The following is a 19,203-nucleotide window of genomic DNA, read 5'->3' as shown; positions in this document are numbered from 1 at the left end:
TTACAAGGAAGCTGTAAGACTCTCTGTGATGTATAAAAACTCAATCTTACTGTACTACAGCAGAGAAACATGGAGGCATGACTGGGTGAGAGGAAGGAGAAACACGAAACGCATAGACCTGGCATGAATATAACATCTTCTCAGAGTTTCTCTCCTGACATATAAGAATAAAAATCTTTCTTGGCAAGATAACTGGTGTCTGGTCCCGTGAATTAAATAATAACGGGGAAAAGGCTTAATTCCAAGTCTACACCAACAGACTTTTTTTGGGATTTTTGGAAGGAGATTGAAGCTTCAACTTTAATTTCTACATGTCCATAATTTTGTATTAACCGTTTCTGTGTGAGTGAGGGCGGGACCTTGATATCGCGTTTTTACTTCCGGCTCACTACTTTGCAGACTCGGGTCCCGCGATCGCTACTGCGCAGACTCGGGTCCCGCGATCGCTACTGCGCAGACTCGGGTCCCGCGATCGCTACTGCGCAGACTCGGGTCCCGCGATCGCTACTGCGCAGACTCGGGTCCCGCGATCCCTACTGCGCAGACTCGGGTCCCGCGATCCCTACTGCGCAGACTCGGGTCCCGCGATCCCGACTGCGCAGACTCGATCGCTACTGCGCAGACTCGGGTCCCGCGATCGCTACTGCGCAGACTCGGGTCCCGCGATCGCTACTGCGCAGACTCGGGTCCCGCGATCGCTACTGCGCAGACTCTGGTCCCGCGATCGCTACTGCGCAGACTCTGGTCCCGCGATCGCTACTGCGCAGACTCTGGTCCCGCGATCGCTACTGCGCAGACTCTGGTCCCGCGATCGCTACTGCGCAGACTCGGGTCCCGCGATCGCTACTGCGCAGACTCGGGTCCCGCGATCGCTACTGCGCAGACTCGGGTCCCGCGATCGCTCCTGCGCAGACTCGGGTCCCGCGATCGCTACTGCGCAGACTCGGGTCTCGCGATCACTACTGCGCAGACTCGGGTCCCGCGATCACTACTGCGCAGACTCGGGTCCCGCGATCGCTACTGCGCAGACTCTGGTCCCGCGATCGCTACTGCGCAGACTCGGGTCCCGCGATCGCTACTGCGCAGACTCGGGTCCCGCGATCGCTACTGCGCAGACTCGGGTCCCGCGATCGCTCCTGCGCAGACTCGGGTCCCGCGATCACTACTGCGCAGACTCGGGTCCCGCGATCACTACTGCGCAGACTCGGGTACCGCGATCACTACTGCGCAGACTCGGGTACCGCGATCACTACTGCGCAGAAATAGGTCTCAAATCTGCGCAAGATGTCAGCGCCATATTAGGACTTTGGCGGCTTCACTTTTCACCAGTGGAAGAGAGTGAGGGGGCGTCGTCCATCTTTTTTTACAGTCTATGGCACCCACCAGTTGTTGAGAGGAAAACATCAGCCATTGATGTATTGTATTTAAAAATTACCCTTTAAAGGTACACTGTGTAATGTTTTGCCCTCTAGCGGGATAGAAAAAAAACTGCAAGCATTTTGCAGAAGAACATTGTTTTGGTAGTGCTTTGGCTCTGTGTGACTGTGCGGATGAACATGACCCTTCACAATAGATAATGCTTTACTCTGTTAGAGAGCTACAATTCACCTGTTCAATAAAATACCGCCATCATCTTTGTGTCACTTTTACAACATTTCAAATCCCTCAGTTCTCACGATGTCTGAAAAGCCAAGCCAATGTTGATTCTTGTTTTATTACGAGGTCTGTCGCGCTCTCTTTTTGCCAGCAGACTCTCCTCTGTTCTGCATTTGTTTAAAACGGGTGTTTCCCCCGAGGATCAGAATTTAGCTGCTCTATGTCAACCTTTCTTGCCAGAGCAGCTTTTCTCTATTTACGGATATGACAAGACACGCACAGGCGAGTGACGCATGTACGCAATTTCGAGTGAAAACCATATCAACAGGTCTAAAATATATAATGAATCAGGGTAAGACAAAAACATATTTTGGAAAAATATGTATTGACTTATTATTTCAATTTTGTTAAATTCGAAACGAAACGAAAAAATTACACAGTGACTTTTAATCTCGAATTCTTAACTTTTCACAACTGAACAAATCTTTAATTTTCTTAATTAAAAGGCCATACCTGGTGAGAAAATTCCATCGCCCTCTCCATTTGGCCAGCCAATAATCTCTCGCATTTTCTTCAGGGTGAGCTGTTCCATCAGTACAAACACTGGTGCAATCTCATATGTGAACCTGTAAACACACACACACACACACACCATTTCTACTTGTCCCACATTAATGAGTGTCTTGACAGCAGGAGGTAATTCACTAACTATACTGTATTTATGTAAGTCTGTTCAATCCATCACAGAATCATTCTGAGGCATCTTCAGCCTTTTAGCACCAGTCAATAATCCTCCGCAGTGATTAGTAATGATGAGCAGCTCATTAGTACATGCAAATGTCAAGTGCTCATGCAGTTCTGTCTAATCAATATAAACAGTTCTGACATATAATTTACTGACAGCAGGAACATGTGCAAACATGAAAAGTGAAGTCATATGCTACGGGAGACCGGGGCTAGTTGTCACATGGGGAAATTGACACAAGGATGTATATCTCATGCTGACTTCAAGTGTTTTATGGAATTATCGTAAATTTTCCTAGTTAAAAAATAGGACATGAACGACTTCTCAAGTCAAAAACTCACGACTTCAAAAGTAGGACATTTTCGATAGCACGTAAAGGCAGCATTAGTAACAGTGAGGTTTATTTGTCAAGTCAAGTCAAATATATTTATATAGCGCTTTTCACAATACAGATTGTATCAAAGCTGCTTCACAGTATCAATCAAAACAAATTAACAGTGTTCCAAGTTTGGTAGAGCTGATCAGTGGTATGATGGGTCATTTAATTTGAATATCCCCAACTGAGCAAGCCAAAGGCAACAGTGGCAAGGAACCGAAAAACTCCAAGTGACCCGATGGTGTCCTTAAACTCCATCAGATGACCCAATGGAGAAAAAAAAAAAACTTGGGAGAACCCAGGCTCAGTCGGGGCCAGTTCTCCTCTGGCGTTTATGAAGTAGAGGCCGAATTTACAGTAACTGTGAGGTTAAAAATTTTATATGAATGCCTGGCTAAATAGATGCGTCTTTAGTCTAGTTTTAAACTGGGAGAACGAGTCTGAGCAACGAACAATATCAGGAAGGCTATTCCAGAGCTTCGGAGCTAAATGTGAAAATGCTCTCCCTCCTTTGGTGGATCTGGATATCCTAGGAATAACCAGAAGCCTCGAATTTAGTGATCTTAAAGAGCGCGATGGATTATAGGGCGATAAAAGATCCGTTAAATAGACTGGAGCTAAATCATTCAGAGCTTTATAAGTCAAAAGCAAGACCTTGTAATTAATATGGAACTTTATAGGTAACCAATGAAGTGACGATAAAATCGGTGTTATATGATCATATTTTCTTGATCTAGTAAGAACTCTAGCGGCTGCATTTTGGACTAACTGTAGCTTGTTTATTGAGGATGCAGGACAACCAGCTAATAAAGCATTACAGTAATCTAGTCTCGAGGTCATGAATGCATGAACTAACTTTTCTGCATCAGAGACTGATAGCATATAGCTTAGCAATGTTTCTAAGGTGGAAAAAGGCTGTTTTTGTAATATATGAAATATGCTTTTCAAAAGACAGGTTGCAGTCTAATGTAACACCCAGGTCTTTTACTGTAGCGGATAAAGTAACAGGGCATCCTAATATGTTAAAGTCGTGCTGTGAAAGGTTTTGAGAACCGATAAGTATTACCTCTGTCTTGTCTGGATTTAATAAAAGAAAATTACGCGTCATCCAATCCTTTATATCTTTAACACAATCTGTCAATTTGGATAATTTGGCGTATTCATCTGGCCGTGATGAAATATATATTTGAGTGTCATCAGCATAACAATGGAAACTATTTCCGCTTTTCCTTAGAATATTACCAAGTGGCAGCATATATATTGAGAATAATAAAGGGCCTAACACAGATCCCTGCGGCACTCCATAGTTTGCCGAAGTTATGATCGATTTTTCTCCATTTAAGTAGACGAAATGGTAGCGGTCAGATAAGTATGACCTGAACCAGCTTAATGCTTGTCCATGAACACCAATGTAATTTTGTAGTCGATCTAAGAGTATTTTGTGATCTATAGTATCGAACGCAGCACTAAGATCAAGTAAAACTAGAACTGAGATACAGCCTTGGTCCGAAGCTAAAAGTAAATCATTTGTGATTCTAACAAGCGCAGTTTCAGTGCTATGATGTGGCCTGAATCCAGACTGAAACTTTTCATATGTCGTTTTCTTGCAAGAAAGAGCCGAGTTGAGCGGACACAACTTTTTCTAATATTTTTGACATGAATGGAAGATTTGAGATGGGTCTGTAATTTGCTAGGTTATTTGGATCTAATTGTGGTTTCTTAATAAGAGGTTTTATAACTGCCAGCTTTCTTGGAACATGACCTAAAGATAAAGATGAGTTAATAATATTGAGAAGAGGCTCTTCCACTATAGGTAACCCTTCTTTCAATAGTTTAGTTGGTATAGGATCTAATAAACATGTTGTGCTTTTAGATGAAGGGATAAGTTTAACTCTTTTTGTTCTATGGTTGTAAAGCATTGTAATTGTTCTTGCGGGGTGACAATTGCGGCTGAATTATAAGGCGCGAGCAAGGATTGAGCGTTTACGATTGTGATTCTGATGCCTTAAATTTTCTCGGTGAAGAAGTTCATGAAATCATTACTACTAAACTGTAACGAGGTATTTTGTTCAGACGACGTCTGTTTATTTGTTAGTCTAGCCACAGTATTAAATAAAAACCTCGGATTATTTCGGTTGTTTTCTATTAGTTTGCTGAGCTGCTCAGCCCTGGCCGTTTTAAGGGCCTTTTTATAACATGACATACTGTCTTTCCACGCGATTCTAAATACCTCTAAATTAGATTTTTTCCATTTACGCTCAAAATTACGGGTTTCTCTCTTTAAAACATACGCAGTATTATTGTACCATGGTGCTATACTTTTTTCTCTGACCTTTTTTAATCTAATAAACTAGAATTCGTCTAGTTCATCTGTTTGTTTGGGTTCAGGCAGCAGCTGAGTCAGATCAGATAAGCTATTTGAGAAATGATCTATGGTGGATGGAAGAATTGTTCTACCTGGTCGATAACGTGGCGCAGCATGACATATTACGGAAGTGCGTAATATGCAAGTTACCATGTAATGGTGCGTGACATCATCACTTTGTGGAATGATATCTATATCGGTTGGATCAGTTTCATATGATATAATTAAATCGAGTGTATGATTAAGACGATGAGTTGGTCCGGTGACGTTTTGCTTGAGCCCGAAGGAGTTTAATAAATCTGTGAACGCAGTCCCTAACGCATCATTTGAATTATCTACGTGTATGTTAAAATCTCCAACAATTAATGCTTTATCGACGTTGACCAATAGATCTGATAGAAAGTCTGCAAACTCTTTTAGGAAATCGGTGTAAGGCCCTGGAGGTCTATATACGGTAGCCAATGCTAGAGATAATAGGGATTTTTTTCTTACATCTAAGAGCGTAACATTTAGCACAAGTACTTCAAACGAATTAAACCTATGACGAGTTTTCTGAGTAACATTAAGGATATCTCTGTAGATTGTTGCAACACCGCCGCCACGACTGATCAGACGGGGCTCATGCTTATAACAGTATCCTGGCGGAGTAGACTCATTTAGACCGAAATAATCATTTGGTTTAAGCCAAGTTTCAGTAAGGCACAGAACATCGAAATTATTATCTGTGACCATTTCATTTACAATAACCGCCTTAGGTGTGAGCAATCTAATGTTTAGAAGACCTAGCTTTAGAAATTGTTTTTGTTCACTAATAGCGAGATTTTTAGTTTTAATAACAATTAGATTATTTCTTGATCCCGAGGTAGATTTATTATTTGATCTCAGTAAACGAGGAATAGACACAGTTTCTATGCAATGTTCTACACTAGTATTAATATCAATTAAATTGGTGCAGTAGAGACTGTGATTTGGATTTTTGGTTACTAGTCAAACGGTATTTAACATCTTGGAGATGTTATCCGACAGAAGATCTGCCCCGAGTCAAAAGTGCAATCCTCTAGCAGGTTTTTTTTTCTTCTTGGATTTGTCATTTTTTGTGCCATCCTTTTGGTATAAACTCCATATTAAATTTTGGTTTTGTAAAAGCGGTTTTAAAGGTAGATTATATATGTCAACTTTTATGCGTTAACGCTGCTTGAACAGACTTTTGTGCTTAAACGGACAAAAACAAAATGATGTCAAAATTCCCAATTTGTCGAGTATCCTCATAAGCACAGTCTTAAATGAGCTAAAAAGTGTTAAATGAACATAAAGAGTTGAGAGAAAATAGGATGTGTGTCAGATCCGCGTCATGTAAAGTGACAGCCGCTTAATAAACCTACTGCTGTCTGTCATAAATGTTAATCAAAGAACAAAAGGCGTTTCTCAAATAAACAAGTACGCAAAGTTCGGATTTGAGTCCTTGGTAATTCAGACTTGCCAGTAATTCTATATAATGGAACATTTATTAATTTAGCTGACGCTTTTATCCAAAGCGACTTACAATTGCTATATATGTCAGAGGTCGCACGCCTCTGGAGAAACTAGGGGTTATGTGTCTTGCTCAGGGACACATTGGTGTCTCACAGTGGATTCGAATCCGGGTCTCTCACACCAAAGGCATGTGTCTTACCCACTGCGCCATCACCACCACCTGTGGTGTTCTTGATAGCGTCACTCAGCTCTCTCTCTGACTACTCCGGTTTCCTAATTTTAAGCAACAATAAAACTAAATATGTTATAAAACACCACTCTGCCTCTTTTCGTTTACTTCTTTACTAGAGAAAAATCCATTTAATAGGGACATCAGTAGCAGACTGGTATCAGTGATACTGGCCTTCATTCATAGTGCTTAGTAAAAAGATGCCATTAAACAAATATTTAAAATATACTACATATATTTATGTTGTTTTTACACATGATTTTGGAGATTAAATGTGAAAGTATAACAATATAAAAATATATTAAAACCTTTAATGTTAGGTGTGATTAATATATATACACTCACCGGCCACTTTATTAGGTACACCTGTCCAACTGCTCGTTAACACTTAATTTCTAAGCAGCCAATCACATGGCGGCAACTCAGTGCATTTAGGCATGTAGACATGGTCAAGACAATCTCCTGCAGTTCAAACCGAGCATCAGTATGGGGAAGAAAGTTGATTTGAGTGACTTTGAACGTGGCATGATTGTTGGTGCCAGAAGGGCTGGTCTGAGTATTTCAGAAACTGCTAATCTACTGGGATTTTCACGCACAACCATCTCTAGGGTTTACAGAGAATGGTCCGAAAAAGAAAAAACATCCAGTGAGCGGCAGTTCTGTGGGCGGAAATGCCTTGTTGATGCCAGAGGTCAGAGGAGAATGGCCAGACTGGTTCGAGCTGATAGAAGGGCAACAGTGACTGAAATAACCACTCGTTACAACCGAGGTATGCAGCAAAGCATTTGTGAAGCCACAACACGCACAACCTTGAGGCGGATGGGCTACAACAGCAGAAGACTCCACCGGGTACCACTCATCTCCACTACAAATAGGAAAAAGAGGCTACAATTTGCAAGAGCTCACCAAAATTGAACAGTTGAAGACTGGAAAAATGTTGCCTGGTCTGATGAGTCTCGATTTCTGTTGAGACATTCAGATGTTAGAGTCAGAATTTGGCGTAAACAGAATGAGAACATGGAACCATCATGCCTTGTTACCACTGTGCAGGCTGGTGGTGGTGGTGTAATGGTGTGGGGGATGTTTTCCTGGCACACTTTAGGCCCCTTAGTGCCAATTGGGCATCGTTTAAATGTCACGGCCTACCTGAGCATTGTTTCTGACCATGTCCATCCCTTTATGGCCACCATGTACCCATCCTCTGATGGCTACTTCCACCATGTCACAAAGCTCTAATCATTTCAAATTGGTTTCTTGAACATGACAATGAGTTCACTGTGCTAAAATGGCCTCCACAGTCACCAGATCTCAACCCAATAGAGCATCTTTGGGATGTGGTGGAACGGGAGATTCGCATCATGGATGTGCAGCCGACAAATCTGCGGCAACTGTGTGATGCCATCATGTCAATATGGACCAAAGTCCCTGAGGAATGCTTCCAGCACCTTGTTGAATCTATGCCACGAAGAATTGAGGCAGTTCTGAAGGCAAAAGGGGGTCCAACCCGTTACTAGCATGGGGTACCTAATAAAGTGGCCGGTGAGTGTATATATACACACATTTCCACAAGTATTTAATTAACTGTTTATTTTTTACTGTGTTATAACTGAAATTTTTCAATATCTTTTTTAAACAAAATGTTAAGGACTGATAAATGAAGCAAACCGTGTGACTATCCCTGGAATAAAACCTTATGTTCATTTGCTGCTTTTATAAAACTATTAGTTCAATCATAAAAATCAAGCGTAGCGTTAGTTCTGGCAGGTCACGTTAGTCAAGCTTGCATCAGCTGACTCTCAGCTAATCCACGTCTACCTATAGGAATACGACTCCTATCACTGTATACATATACAAGCTCCTTCAGTATTTTCAACAGCTATCGCGTTTCTCAGGAGCTAATTACCCTCCTCCATCCCCAGCTCCTCCTCTCGTCAGTCAGGATTTGGCATTCTGATTCCCCTTGAATCAGACTAAAATTCTCGAATTATGTTGTCATTAAAATTAATTAATTGCTGCTCTCCCTGCTCTTATCCACCCTAGGCTGCATGTATGCGCAGGGAGTTCTCGCCCAGAACAGAACCATACCGCCAATCCAAACTGTATGCTAATTGTCAATCGTATCTGACGATAGTGGTCCTGACAGAACTGACTGTTGTCCATTATAGGCGTTGAGCAGCAGTGTCACACAATACAGCTCCTTAAAATCCACAGGATCAGTTATTTTGTCACGGTGTGGGGTTGGCAAAGGAAGAGGATGAGGCAAATGGTTCCAAGACGAATACTTTTACTTACAATAGGTTGGTACAGACAGGCTGGATACATACACACACTAAATAAGACTAAGAACGGACAAGGACAGGCTGATATACAGACACAACTGAACTATAATGAGGTGAGGACAGGTGACACGGATGATGATGACGATGAACAGGTGTGTAATTAGGGAGTGAGTTCAGGTGTGAAGACATGAGGGATTCTGGGAAGTGTAGTGAAGATGAAGACAGACTGGTTCAGACGACAACTGTGACACATTTGGGGAAGAGGGAAATAAATCTGAGGATGAGGAGTAAATCTTTTATTTAGTCTTACAGCTCAAACATTAATTGGGGCTCAGGTCAGGAAGCAGACAGACGGGTTAAACTGACCGTCTGCTTGCTGTCTCACGTCACTGAGGTCAGATAAATCCCATCACATAGAGACTCTTTCACCTAGATATCATCATATAGAGACTGTGTCTGTTCCCCGGATTAGGAAATACAAAAAACTCCCAAACCCATTTAAGGGTAACATTTTTATTGATGTTCAACAAATAAAAAACAGATATAAATGAACAAATGATAAAGCATGGGTTGCTGCACATTTGATCCCTTACTTCAAAATCACTTATTGTTAATGGTGATATGATCACAGATTATAACCTAGATGTGCTGTGTTTGACACAAACATGGCTAAAACCAGACGATTACATAACTTTAAATGAGTCCACCCCCCAAGATTATTGTTATAAACATGAGCCTCGTCTGAAAGGCTCCCCTGTTGCTGTAATTTATAGTAATATCTTCAGAATTACTGAGAAGTCTTGTTTCAAATATAATTATTTTGAAGTGTTGGTGCTTAATGTAACACTATTTAATGTAAATGATAAATCACGTTTGAGATTTGTGCTGGCTACTGTATAGAGGCCACCAGGGCACCATACAGACTTTATCAAATAATTTGCACATTTTCTATCAGAGTTAGTACTGGCTGCAGATAAAGTCCTAATTGTTGGTGATTTTAATATACATATAGATAACGATAGCTTAGAAGACCTCGATATTGCGACAGAAGTTTTTCCAGCAATTTATACACAGTTACTCCTTTGCGCTTAAAGAAGATTAAAAAAAAATAGTCGAACGCCGTTATACAACGAGCACACCCAGGCTCAAGAGAGCAGTCAGAAAAATGGAGTGCAATTGGAACATTTACATTTAGCTGACGCTTTTATCCAAAGCGACTTACAATTGCTATTTATGTCAGAGGTCGCACGCCTCTGGAGCAACTAGGGGTTAAGTGTCTTGCTCAGGGACACATTGGTGTCTTGCAGTGGATTCGAACCCAGGTCTCTCACACCAAAGGCATGTCTTATCCACTGCGCCATCACCACCCCAGTTTTGGAAGAAAAAACAAAACTAGAGTTTTTTCGCATTTCATGGAAAGAGCACGATTAGATATAGAGAGGCCTTAAAAGCTGCTAGATCTGCTTATTTTTCAACCCTATTAGAAGAAAATAAAAAAACCTACGTATTTATTTGAATCAGTGGCTAAACCAGGGGTCTCCAACACGTCACTCGCGAGCTACCAGTAGCTCGTGGCCTGATTGGAGGTAGCTCGCCAAGGGGCCGTTCACATATCGCGTCTTTTGCGCGCTCAAGTTCGTTATTTCAAATGTAGGCGCTTGGGCAAGCGCGCTCATAATTGAAGCGACGCGCTCATTTTTTCCAGGCGCAGCAAGATGAAAACACCTCAACTTTTCAGAATGCCGCGAGCGCACCGCAGGTCATGTGACAAGATCCAACCAATCAGCTTCACCCTTTCCGTAACAACATTGGAAGCTCAGTCAACATGAATTTTTACTATTAATAATAAAAGATAAGCTAATGTGCATTGTAAATGTCCGTAATTTATCTTTTTTTACTAATTCTTTTTATGAAAATGATTTAAAGGCTGAAATATGTGAGGTTTATCTTTTTATAAAACCTTTTTTGTCAACTTTATTTGAACTTGTACATGTTAGTAGATACTGTAACATGTTGCAAGACACTCCTTTAAAATAATAACATTAAAAATGATGGCCAGATTTTAATGTTTATTTAAACAAAAAGAGCATATTGATGCTATTTTTTTTGTTATTTGCTGGTTTTCGACATATAACTTGGTGAATTGATTTTATTTAGTAGTATTTTTTTTACCGGATTCTGTGATAACCGTGATCATTTTGGTCACTATAATCATGAAAGGAAACTCATGCCATTTCATCTCTAGTTATGATGCACTATAAAATCAACTATAATTATGTGTTTACAGTATAATATGCAAAGTACAATTTTCTATAAAAAAAATGAATCTCTGATTCTGTTCTTTTCACTGACATTTTAGGGTGACATATATAGGCCTAAAAAAACCTTTTAGGTCTAAAACAGTTTGGATAGCTGTTAATATGAGTTATGAGACATTATTTAGGAGATTTAAGTATTGTATTACATGAGTAGCTCTCGGCCACTTTCATTTTTAAAAAGTAGCTCTCAAATGAAAAAAGGTTGGAGACCCCTGGGCTAAACTAACGAAAAATAAAGCTTCTAGCCCAGAAGTTTCTAAGTAAAACAGCAGTAATGACTTTATGACCTCCTTTACTTACAAGATTGATAATATCAGGAAAAATTCGATTCATTCATTGCTATAGGAGAGGAAGAATTTTCTACTTGTTAAATCATCTAAATCGACAACATGTATACTAGACCCTATACCGACTGTAGAAAAGGCAGTATCTTCACAACTATGTTCCTTTTTAAGAAAAAATGATATCTGCGAGGATTTCCAGTCAGGATTTAGACCGTACCATCGTACTGAGACAGCTCTCATCAGAGTCACAAATGATTTGCTATTATCATCCGATCATGGTTGTATCTCTATTGGTGTTACTCGATCTTAGTGCTGCATTTGATACTATTGACCACAATATTCTTTTACATAGACTTGAAAATTATGTTGGCATTAGTGGAATTGCATTAGCATGGTTTAAATCATACTTATCTGACCGTTATCAGCTTGTAGCAGTAAATAAAGAGATGTCTTATCGATCAAAAGTTCAGTATGGCGTACCACAAGGCTCAGTACTAGGACCGCTGCTGTTCACTCTGTACATGCTACCCTTAGGAGATATCATTAGGAAGCATGGCGTTAGTTTTCACTGTTATGCTGATGATACTCAGCTCTATATTTCTTCACGCCCTGACGAAACTTACCAATTCACTAAATTAACGGAATGCATAGCTGATATAAAAAATTGGATGACTAGTAATATCCTACTACTTAATTCTGAAAAAACAGAGATTCTAATTATTGGACAAAAAAATTCCTCACGTAATAACCTAGAATACTGTCTAACACTTGATGGCTGCTCTGTCAAACCTTCGTCGTCAGTTAGGAACCTGGGTGTGCTCTTTGATACCAATCTTTCAGTTGAAAGTCACGTGTCTAGTATCTGTAAAACCGCATTCTTCCATCTTAAAATATATATTTCTAAATTACGTCATATGCTCTCAATGACAAATGCAGAACAGTTAGTTAATGAGACATCAAGGCTAGATTATTGTAATGCTCTACTGGGTGGTTGCCCTGCACGCTTAATAAACAAACTACAGCTGGTCCAAAACGCAGCAGCTCGAGTTCTTACCAGAACCAGGAAATATTACCATATTAGCCCAGTTCTGTCAACACTGCATTGGCTCCCTATTAAACATCGTATACATTTTTAAATATTGCTTATTACTTAAAAAGCACTAAATGGTTTAGCTCCGCAGTACTTGAGCGAGCTCTTAACGCATTATAGTCCTTCACGTTTATTGCGATCTCAAAGTTCCGGCCAGTTGACAATACCTAGAATATCAAAATCGACTGCAGGCGGTAGATCCTTTTCCTATTTAGCACCAAAACTTTGGAACAATCCTGATGTACTCGTTACATCATAAGAAGAATGGCGTCTATGCTATAGTCTCTCTGTTTATCCCGAGGTTTACCGCAGTCTGCCGGATCCAGGCCGTATCCAGATCTGATGAAGGACCTGCGCCTGGACATGACAACAACACAGTCCTGAAGTGTCAACTAGTCTCTCCCTGTGAGGGCCCCCTTCTCATCCCCTTTACCTCTGTACAGATAAAACATTGTCAAAATAGTTCTGGTTTACATGGCTACTCGGAAGCGATAAATACTTCTGTATTATAAATTTTTAAGGCCAGACAAGTAATTTGTTTAGGTCAATTTGTAAAGAAAGACTACACACCTGCGCACATATTCAAACGCGCATACCTATAGACTAAACATGTACTACGCATCTGTACGCCGTCAGCGTTTTCACAGGTTTGCGTTTTTAAAGCTTGCGCAGAGATATATATATTTTCTATTTATATAACGTATTTCAAGGTTTGCGTTCTCGAGCCACCAAGCACTGTTGTTGTGCGAATGAGCGGGCCGGAGCGCGTTAAGGGTTTTCTGTTAAAACAGTGTTGTGTAAGCGGCCCCTAAGTTAATAACTAAAGATCTTTGCAATGGAAGAGAATGGATCAAAACTAACTTTAGCTGGACAATAACTTTATTCTAGAGCTGCTGTGAAGGCAAAATCTCTGTTACTTTAATTTCCTATTATCACTGTAAAGCTGCTTTGAAACAGTCCATATTGTTAAAAGCGCTATATAAATGAAGGTGACTTGACTATTGATCAAAGGAGAATTTGGGCATGGACTGTGAAAGACATCATTAAATCTCTGACCCTCAGAGGTCAAACAAGACCAGGGCATTCACTGCTGTTGTCCTCACATCAATGAAGAACATCCCAGTGGACCAATAAAAATACTCAGAGTAGAATTAAACTTCCTTTTAGTTTTGTAATCTGACAATAGAGTCATTAGACCATACCAGCCATCCATGTCATATGACTGTCAAATATTTCTCACAGATACCAGTCTGCTTTAGGATGAGTAGAGAAATGGATAGATGGTTAGATAGATGGATAGATGGATGAGTGTAAGGGATGATGGGTGTGTGTATTGTGTCGGAGGCTCAGCTGGCACTGTGTCTCAGCTCTGCGTGTAGCTGTAAATTAGCCTTGACCAATGAGGTGTTACTCTACATTCTGGACATTTCCATCTGCACGCTGTCTCACAACACTCTGTCACATTTAACAGGAGCTTTTCTGCTGAAAACTATTATGTTTTCAGCACACTTAGGTGAGTGCCAATCACAGGACATTTTATTCCAGTCTCCAGTGGAGCAACATAACTCTTGATATGCTTTTCCTAAGTTTAAGGCTTAGTTTAAATGTATGGTTTTGATTCTCTGTAAATGAAATGCTGCATCACACAGTGTTTTTTGTCAGCTGTGCATGATGTAAAGATGACTTTATGTATAAACACTGAATATGCACTGTCACTGATGTCAATTTGAACGTTCAAGCCAGTGGATTATTTTCAAACGGCAATCTGTTTTTTTAAACATAGTTCTTTAAAAAAAATTATAGCAGATCTAAACCTAAAATTAACTGACAAAGTTTGAATTGAAGCAGTACCTTAAGTTAATGGTAGAATTTTTAATACAGGGTTAAGGCTTTATAACAAGCCCTATTAAGAAAGTTTGGGGAATATATGTGCGGTTCTATCTTGAAAGCACTGTAAAACTTCATAGCCAGTGTAAATACAGTCTTACATGGACACATTGCTGAAGGGTCTAATTTGGTCAAATTAATTTACTCCCTCAAATGAAATCCTTTCATGGATTTTTAGTTTGTATCGCATTTTCATCGGTTGTCATGGTTTTTCATTAGTTCATTGATTATCTGTCACCTGTTTCCTTTCAGTTCATTATCTTGTGTGTATATATTGCCCTCAGTTCTCTCAGTTTTTTGCCGAGTGGCCGTTTCACCTCGGGTGTGCATTTTTTCTTCTTCAATAATTCAATGGACCGGAGTCAATTATTCAGTGTATAGTTCGGTTACCACACCTCAAGACATTGTTGTTTTTCAAGGCATTTGTCGTGTTTTTGTCCTTGTAGGACTAATTTCTTACATATCTAATCACACGCTTCCGTTGCTAATTCCAAAGCGCCATTTTAGAGCTAGTAATGGAGACTTGAGCCATTGATAGCAGACGAGAGAGAGAGAGAGATATTAACGTGTGTGAATTACCAAAGTCTGTGTGTCTCTTAACAGTGTTCGGGAGCAGCGTCTCTACAAATAATGAATCTGTAAGTTTATCTGCTTCAAGAACAGCGCCGTTATTACCCTGCTAGTGAGAAATTTCATGTAGCTTTAAGTTGCTAAACTGTTTTACTGATAAATTTTAGTTTGTGTGTGCGTTTTGAGTGGGAGAGAGAGCGGGACAAAGAGAGTATGTGCTATCCGTACATAATAAAATGTAATTTTGTGGCAAAAAACATGGAAATAATTTGTTGTTTTCATCCTGTTGTTTACTATATTTATTTGCTGGATCAGTGTCACTGTGGGTTTTGTTTCTTTTGCTGTTGTCGTCTATAAGAACCTTTGAAATAGCTGAAATAATTTGGCGAAGTGATATGGAACTGTAATGCGGTCAAGACCTGCACACCTTAGAACATCCGTCAACCAATCAGAGTCGAGCATTCAACAGTCCCGCAGTATAATGAACGATTATGCTGCTAAAGATCCGTCATCTTGCCTTGCCTCGACATAATCTCCATCGAAACGTTACAAAATCCCACGTGAATGGAAGGAAGCTGGAACTCACATGTTAGTGTTGGCAGTAGAGGTTAGCCACTCTCCAGCTAAGCCAATGATGTCTAGACCTGAAGACAACTGGTTAAAAAACCTTGGGTGACCTGCAGGGAAAGAGAGAATATGATACTTTTGATATGATGCTTTTTTTACTAGTCAACAAGACTGAAAGAGCATGTCACCTGTCCGGACTCCGTATTTGAGCGTGTCCCTGCAGTCCACCAGGATCTGCTCCAGGCTCTCGGGCTGATCACACAGCTCTAAGTTGAAGCCCTCCATGCCCTCCAGCAGCTGGTGTGGATGATGGAAGTCCAGCACTTTTGTGGATCTGTCGAAGGTCTTCCGCACATAGTTAGTGAGGATCTCCACCACCTCCAACAGGAACTGCATGGTGTACTCCTCTCCATTTTTAGCAGGAAGCAGATCTGTGACCAATTTTGTTACACAGTTTTATCAGTCAAATTGCTGTTGTACACAAATGTTGGTTACACTTTATTTAAAGGTGTCATTGTTACAGTGTAATTATATATTTAAGGAGTAATAATAACTAACTACTATAGGGTTAGGGTTTAGGGTTAGTTGCATGTAATTATGCATAATCTATTACTATTGTAACTACATGTAACAAGACACTAAAATAAAGTGTAACTCAAATGTTTTTGTTTTCTCGTTATATGTAATTATATGTTATTGTTTGTTATGTGTAATATGTCATTTATATATATTTTTTGTATTATGAGTGCAAAGCAGAATATTTTAAATGAAAATAATGTTACATAAATGTCATAAAGGTAATTCATGCAAAGCATTTACATAAATGTAAATCATGGTGACATTTTTGTCAAATCCTCTATATGCAGAAAGATATTTTACAAATAATTTAAGGAAGAAATACACTGTCAACACAGACTCTAACAGATCAAGTTTGAGAAGGAAAAATCTGCTCGATCTACAACAACGAGAACTTGTGAATTTACTTTTGGTTTGGCAAACTATTTACAAACTCTCAACGCTATCACGACCAATTCCTACGAATTCGTACGAGTGATTAAAAGGTGGCTAATTCGTATGAATTCGTACGAATTCGTACATTTGTCTAAACCCACGTGATGGGTAGGTTTAGGGGCGGGGTCAGGGGTAGGTCATTCGTATGAATTCATACGAATTTGGTAACTCGTAAAATATGTACGAATTAGCAAAAATCGTACGAATTTGTACGAGTGAGGTCGTACGAATTCATACGAATTAGCCACCTCGTAAAATTCGTACGAATTGCCGAAACTCTATATAGACCCATGCTTTGATGTAACACTCTCTGCTTTTAAACCATGGAATTTCATTTTTGAACCTTTTTTCATTTATTCTAAAACACAAATATCACTTATTATTTATATACTTTATTTAATATAAAAATGTTCTTCTAATATAAAGTATCCGAATGCAAATTCAATTTTCAGGAATAACCAGAAAATACTTATTTTAAAAGGCAAATAAGAAACTTAATCTTTGAGTTCATAGATTATACTAAACCAGCATCTTTTGTGGGTTAAGTTTAAAAAAGTGAGGCTTTGTAAGCTTCAGGTTGCCTATAACTGTACAGGATTCTGCAGAAAAAAAAAGTTTAATATAGCCTACATTTATTTGTCGGCTTGATATTGACACAATGCTATTATTATGCTATTTGTCAAATCATATAGGCAAAATTATTGTGCGATAGTCCCATATTTTTTAAACTATTTTTTTATTACTGTTTTGTATTGTATTATATTTTGTAGTGTCTGTTAATGTTTCTTCTCTCTGATGGTCTGGAAATAAAGTTTAGTCTCTCACCTCTTGCGTACAGATTGGAGAAGTCAGTCTCAGTGCGCCTGAAGCCAGACTCTCTCGCGTTGTCCCGTGTTAAAATGCTCTTGGGCTGCTGATCGTTAAAAAACCCGACAATTCGGCTCTTGTCCTCAACATTATTGTTCTTCTGCAAAAATCCTACATTATTACACACAGAGGAAGACTGAAATGAGCGCCCTCCGTTCCCAAACATTGCAGCAAAAATAATTGACCACAAATGAAATGTGTTTGTTTTACGTCTCTTCGAGATCGGAGCAGTTGGGGTGTACTGTCCGACTCATGTGTATTTATGGCACGGGTTATCAAGGGGGAGGTCACCACTGATGACATCAGAGTAAGCGTGATTTAGAACCTTCATCATCATCATCATCACCACCACAGAGAAGCAGAAATGAGCGCAGACTAACGGATGATGTCAGGGACCACCGCAGCTTATAAATGCTAAAACAAATAAAAATAATTTTACTTTTGTATAGGTTAGGTCTTAACAGTAGGCTACTTAAGCAAAAAAAAAAAAAAAAAAAAAACATAAAAAAATCTGAGAGCAAAATTTAAGATCTTATCACATTGCACTAATTATAGAGGAATTCGATTTAAATCATCACGTCAGATTATGTCCTTAACAACAGAAGCTCTTTCCATCCCCATGAACGACGCAGATTGTTTCATTCTGTCTTCTGCTGCAGCTTCCTCATTGTCATCCTCATCTTCATCAGCTCAATATGGGATCATTCAAGCGGTGCTTATGAACACTCTTCTTTCCACACGGCGGTGAGAACGACATGAAAGCATGCAGGCTATGCCAAATCAACATATGGTGGTAAATAATAGCGTAATATTTCATTTAAATCGTTTTTCAGACAGGATGAAATTGAATCCTATGTTATTGTAATTTTATAGGAAGTCTTATTTATATTTGACAATTTATATCTAGGCCTACATTTCCCACTCGTCTGTAATGAAACACAACCATAAACCGATTTATAGCACGACTAATTCATGGACGACCATTTCTTTTGAAAGCATATATGTTATCTCGGCAAAACAGAGGCTTGACGAATTGCCGTTTAATAGATTTCCATTGAGAATAAATTCTCTTGGGACACAGATTTAGGCTCACCTCTTAAAACAATCCCCCCCCCCTATATTCTTTAACCTTTTCGAATGGATTTTCTCTTTAAATCATGTGGTTATGTTTAAGCAAATCAACATAAGCAAATTCTCTAAATCGGAATGTGATGTTTTTTCCAAGGCGAGGTTATTTGGATGATCAGCATGAGTCACACACTCACCCCTTTAAATTTGGCTTTAAAGGGAAACGCGTTTGCTGGCTTCTGCTCCATTCACGCTACATAATCGAGGTAATTGAGGTGCTGTTGACTGTCACTTGGGTGACAGAGCTGAAACCACCAAAAGGGGGCACTAGATGACACGTCTGCTCGTTAAAAAGCAATTAATAGCTACAGACATAATGCATATAGCCTAATGCAATAGTTTAGGTGGTATTAAAAAAAAAAAAAAACTGGCACAGTATTTCAAGCCTATACGAACCCCAAACACGTCCATGTTAGTC

At 39.6% G+C, this 19,203-nt stretch overlaps 1 protein-coding gene across 2 annotated transcripts in view; it reads right to left on the bottom strand.

Moving 5' to 3' along the window:
• gad1a (glutamate decarboxylase 1a) overlaps positions 1-19,203 on the bottom strand; it is a 46,774-nt gene that overhangs the window by 23,654 nt on the left and 3,917 nt on the right. For both annotated transcript variants that reach the window (XM_056268974.1, XM_056268975.1), the window contains exons 3-6: positions 17,616-17,768; positions 15,968-16,210; positions 15,799-15,889; positions 2,110-2,222 (exon numbers count right to left, since the gene is read on the bottom strand). In XM_056268974.1, coding sequence (XP_056124949.1) covers positions 2,110-2,222; positions 15,799-15,889; positions 15,968-16,210; positions 17,616-17,768 — 600 coding nt within the window. The remainder of the gene's footprint in view (positions 1-2,109; positions 2,223-15,798; positions 15,890-15,967; positions 16,211-17,615; positions 17,769-19,203) is intronic.

This window comes from Rhinichthys klamathensis, unplaced genomic scaffold, assembly GCF_029890125.1.
Source record: "Rhinichthys klamathensis goyatoka isolate OS25496 unplaced genomic scaffold, OSU_Roscu_1.1 h1tg000279l_1, whole genome shotgun sequence".
Taxonomy (NCBI): Eukaryota; Metazoa; Chordata; class Actinopteri; order Cypriniformes; family Leuciscidae; genus Rhinichthys; species Rhinichthys klamathensis.
Note: the sequence above shows the minus strand (reverse complement) of the source record. Positions and strands in the feature narration are given on the sequence as shown.